The sequence below is a fragment of the Gymnoscopelus microlampas genome (assembly GCF_963454915.1).
Source record: "Gymnoscopelus microlampas genome assembly, chromosome: 2".
Classification (NCBI taxonomy): Eukaryota; Metazoa; Chordata; class Actinopteri; order Myctophiformes; family Myctophidae; genus Gymnoscopelus; species Gymnoscopelus microlampas.
Window position 1 is genome coordinate 61,546,878 of NC_139939.1, and position 5,000 is coordinate 61,551,877.

General features: G+C 41.7%; 1 protein-coding gene across 1 annotated transcript in view; it reads right to left on the reverse strand.

Annotated features, from left to right (window-relative positions):
• The window catches only part of LOC311035623 (calpain-2 catalytic subunit-like), a 42,878-nt gene that overhangs the window by 10,864 nt on the left and 27,014 nt on the right, over positions 1-5,000 (reverse strand). The window contains exons 10-15 of the mRNA XM_084043933.1: positions 4,887-5,000; positions 4,482-4,493; positions 2,523-2,615; positions 1,284-1,402; positions 1,060-1,096; positions 1-37 (exon numbers count right to left, since the gene is read on the reverse strand). The exon at positions 1-37 is cut by the window's left edge and continues 29 nt beyond it; the exon at positions 4,887-5,000 is cut by the window's right edge and continues 56 nt beyond it. Of these exons, the coding sequence (XP_083900059.1) occupies positions 1-37; positions 1,060-1,096; positions 1,284-1,402; positions 2,523-2,615; positions 4,482-4,493; positions 4,887-5,000 (412 nt within the window). The remainder of the gene's footprint in view (positions 38-1,059; positions 1,097-1,283; positions 1,403-2,522; positions 2,616-4,481; positions 4,494-4,886) is intronic.

A 5,000-nucleotide genomic window follows, 5' to 3' on the forward strand; every position in this document is an offset into this window, starting at 1 on the left:
GGAATCCTTGATCCACGTCCTCCTCTGATACGGTATCCTAGCAACACAAAATACACAAACTGTAACTACACACCAATAAGAACAGTTTACATTCATCCATTTAACCGTTTATGCATTAATACATCAATTAAATATGTTGTATATGTATGCATAATGAATGCACATTATTGTCTCCGCCAGGAGAGTTTGTTTTCACTTTCCGTCAGCCAAGCAAACATTGGTCGAGCCTCACGTGACACTTGACAATACGGTGAAATAGTGTGATCTGATTGGCTAGTGACATATAATGGGCTATAAATACATGTGTTACTTTGAAAGAGTCTGTGTCTCTTTCAAAGTGAGGTAAGACAGGAATAATCACGAAATGGCTGAGAAATGGCGGATACTGTAACAATTGGATAGGACACTTACACAGACAGGACGGATAGGACACTTACACAGACAGGACAGATAGGACACTTACACAGACAGGACAGATAGGACACTTATACAGACAGGACAGATAGGACACTTACAGAGACAGGACGGATAGGACAGTTATACAGACAGGACGGATAGGACACTTACACAGACAGGACGGATAGGACACTTACAGAGACAGGACGGATAGGACACTTACACAGACAGGACGGATAGGACACTTACACAGACAGGACGGATAGGACACTTATACAGACAGGACGGATAGGACACTTATACAGACAGGACGGATAGGACACTTATACAGACAGGACGGATAGGACAGTTATACAGTAACTCCAGGTGGGGATACCAGTTTTATCCAACTAAGGTTTGGATAAAACAGACGGATAGGACACGGATAGGACACTTGTGTCATGTTACTATGACGCAGTAACATGTTCTAATTAGAACATAAGAATTAGAACATTCCCAACATTCCCAACACAAGTCTGCTGGCGGAGACTTGTGCTCCGAGGAGCACTTTTTCTAGTTAAACATGTAATCACACTGATCTCACTGTAGTGTGTTCATGTATTACATCATCATAAAGGATGACATCATCATAAAGGATGATGTCATTATTATAACAATACTTACATCCTCCAGCTCACAGGTCACGGGGTCGTCACAGGGTCTGAACAGAAGAGATGAATTTATTATCTGACACTGTATTAGTGTGTGTGTGTGTGTGTGTGTGTGTGTGTGTGTGTGTGTGTGTGTGTGTGTGTGTGTGTGTGTGTGTGTGTGTGTGTGTGTGTGTGTGTGTGTGTGTGTGTGTGTGTGTGTGTGTGTGTGTGTGTGTTGTGTGTGTGTGTACTCACAGTGTCTCCGTCTGTTTCTCAGAGAACACTCGGATACAGAAGTCTCCGTTTAGATGAGGCTCAAAGGTAGACGGAACGATGAGGTATTCACCTGGAGGCAGCTTGAACCTAGAACTGACCTATAACACATATTAACATAATATATGAATATATGAATATTAATACTATAATAATATGACTATTAATTTAATTTGATTATGGAATTATGACTCGGCCGATACAGATTCTGATACCAATATATTATATTTTATTTTATATCGCTGAATTGTTTTATTTTAATTGGTGAAAGTTGATGGTAAACACCCCTCCCCACTACCCCTACTGTGATGAACAATATTTATAGAACTAGAAAATGTGCTCCTCGGAGCACAAGTCTCCGCCAGCAAATATTGATTAATCCTGTCTAAGCTATTTATATTACGTATATATCAGCCATTTCGTGATTATTCCTGTCTTACCTCACTTTGAAAGAGACACAGACTCTTTCAAAGTGACACATCTATTTATAGGCCGCTATACGTCATGCGTCTCACTAGCCAATCAGAGCACACTCTTTCAACGTATGGTCACGTGTCACGTGAGGCTTGACCAATGTTAGCTTGGCCGAGGGGGGACGGGGACGGAAAGTGAAAACACAGTCTCCTGGCGGAGACAACAATAAATACATGAATTAAAGTTTAGCAGGAGAGGGAGGAGGTGTCAGTGCTGAGAGCCAGACACTACAGAACTATAGGACACATTCTATGACAACAGGACATTAAAGACCAGCTGAGAGTTGATTTCTCTGTGGTTAAATACAGAGGCTTACTTGTTCAAAGTGGCCGTCGGTTGCACTCGAGTAACGGTTACTTTGATGTTAAATAACGCGACAATGAACACATTTGTGTTGGAAATATATCCTCTGCATTATCACCAATCTAATCTAATTTAAGATTATTACATAACCCTCTCTGACTGTTGGTATAACTCTTTAACTATTAATATGAACGTTAACAGTTTGTTTGCTGTTTGACTACTATACGCTTCTCTCTCCCCCCGACACTGCAGACAGACAGACAGACAGACAAACAGACAGACAGACAGACAGACAGACAGACAGACAAACAGACAGACAGACAAACAGACAGACAGACAGACAGACAGACAGACAGACAGACAGACAGACAGACAGACAGACAGACAGACAGACAGACAGACAGACAGACAGACAGACAGACAGACAGACAGACAGACAGGTACCTCTCTCAGGTTGATGAAGGTCTCAGATCGGGCCGTCTGGGCGTGAGTCAGGAAGAAGTTCTTGTCCAGATGGACCTCCCTCTGACCGTGGAACTGATGGGACCACCAGCCAATCACAGCACAGCGGGGAACAATCATTAGACACAGAGCGTCAGCAAAGATTGTTAATATAGGAAGATACACATTCTCTCCATTGGAGCCACTAGAGGTGAAGTAGTTACAGACATCCTACAAATGATCTCATAAGTAGGCGTGGTTTTCTTCTCCCCCGACCACCCCACCACCCTCCCCCCTCCCTCCCCCTCCCCTCTCCCTGGCTGACAACGTCATATGGATAATATGTAGTTGTATATTTTCTTCATTAAAGGAAATAAATGCTTTACATGTTTGAAAGTGCACTGTTATTGGCAAAGATGCTTTTAAGAAACCTATGAAATTCCCCCAATAAACACACATGTATTATTCAGTCTTATGCTCCTGTTTCTGCTCAATGTTAACCATATATATAGAGATATATACAACTATAATTATGTTTAGCAAAATGTCATGATTCCCAAATCACCCCATAAACCAAGACAGTTAATAATGGAACATTATATTATTGAGCATTGGAACACACATTTTATTTAATTTTTGGGGCGGTGTAACCGCCCCCTATAAGTGAGGTTTGTTGGACACTGACCAATCCTGCACCATGATAGCGAAACACATGACACATGTGAAGCCCTATGAATAGCAGTATGGACTTAAAAAAAACACTTTTATGATTTTTTTTTCGTGAATCACTTCCATCACTGTGATGACCACTGTGACCACACCGCCCACTTCACACTGGGTGTGATTTTTAATATGTCCATAATGATATTCACGTACTATATTCACATATATAATCTCAGTTAATCAGTTTTTAGAACATCTTATAGGGACAGAGCATAGAGTTAAAAAATAAGGGACAGCGCCCTCTATGTCTCGTCCGTCAGACTGCAGATGGACTCTTCAGATATCTTCCCAAATCTCGTGAGAGTGTGTTGCTGGGATAGAGAAGAGTCGATAACGAAGTAGATTTTCTCCTCATTTGTGTCTCTAAAAAAAGCCATTTTAGTATGAAGATCTTGTACATATTGTGTGTCTTGTGACGATCGGGTCCAATATTTAGTTCAGTATCCATGGAGCTAAAGCATTGGTTCTCAAAGTGGGGTCCGGGGACCCCCAGGGGTACTTGAGGGGGTTCCAGGGGGTCCCCAACTAAATGATAGACAGGAACCAAATGGACCCTTATGGGTCTGTAACTCTGAGAGTGTACAAATGGAACCAAATGGACCCTAACGGGTCCATTTGGTTCCTTCTCAGAGTTAGATTAACATTGATTTTACAATATAAATTGGGGTCCCAGAGATATAAATGCCATTATATGGGGGTCCGTAGCCTCTAATGCATGTCAAACTGGGGGTCCTTGACATGAAAAAGTTTGAGAACCACTGAGCTAAAGAATGGTTCTTGACATGAAAAAGTTTGAGAACCACTGAGCTAAAGAATGGTTCAGAAGCTGTGTTCATGTTGACTCTTCCATTGGAATCAATAGACTCCAAGCTGCTTCCTGTCTCCTAAAAAGGCGTGTCCACCTACGTCACGCAGAAACAGGAAGTAAACCGGAGGATGTGACTCTTGCTATTTCCCTTTTGGGCGACGGGCGTCAGTCAAACCCATCTGACCTCTGACCTCTTAAAGGACCACTTCACCCATTTTCAAGCTTATCTTCATATAATTGGTCCTCACTAGTGCTCATTATAATATTATATTATATCTTAAAGTTAGCATAGCGTGTGTGTGTGTGTGTGTGTGTGTGCGTGTGCGTGTGCGTGTGCGTGTGCGTGTGCGTGTGCGTGTGCGTGAGCGTGTGCGCGTGCGCGCGTGCGTGCGTGCGTGCGTGCGTGCGTGTGTGTGTGTGTCTTCACGTACCTGTGATGGAACCTAGAACAACGGACAGAAGTAAAACAAAACAAACTTAAATCAGTTTAATGTTCCAGCCTTTCATACCAGACTGACTGACATCTAATACAAATGACATTTACAGAGGGGGGGGACATATATATATAGATAAATAGATAGATATATAAATAGTTGACCTCATAGATAGCAAAGCCCACAGTATGCATATCTTCTAACAGACTAGTTTAGTTAGTTAGTTAAATAGATAGATATATAGTTAGTTAAATAGATAGATGTATAAATAGATGTATAGTTGACCTCATAGATAGCAAAGCCCACAGTATGCATATCTTCTAACAGACTAGTTTAGTTAGTTAGTTATATAGATAGATATATAGATAGTTAAATAGATGTATAAATAGATGTATAGTTGACCTCATAGATAGCAAAGCCCACAGTATGCATATCTTCTCCAGACTTCCTCAGGCGGCGGCGGTTCTTCTGGATCAAACCGACCACGAAGCTGCATCCAACCTCGTCATCCTCTGG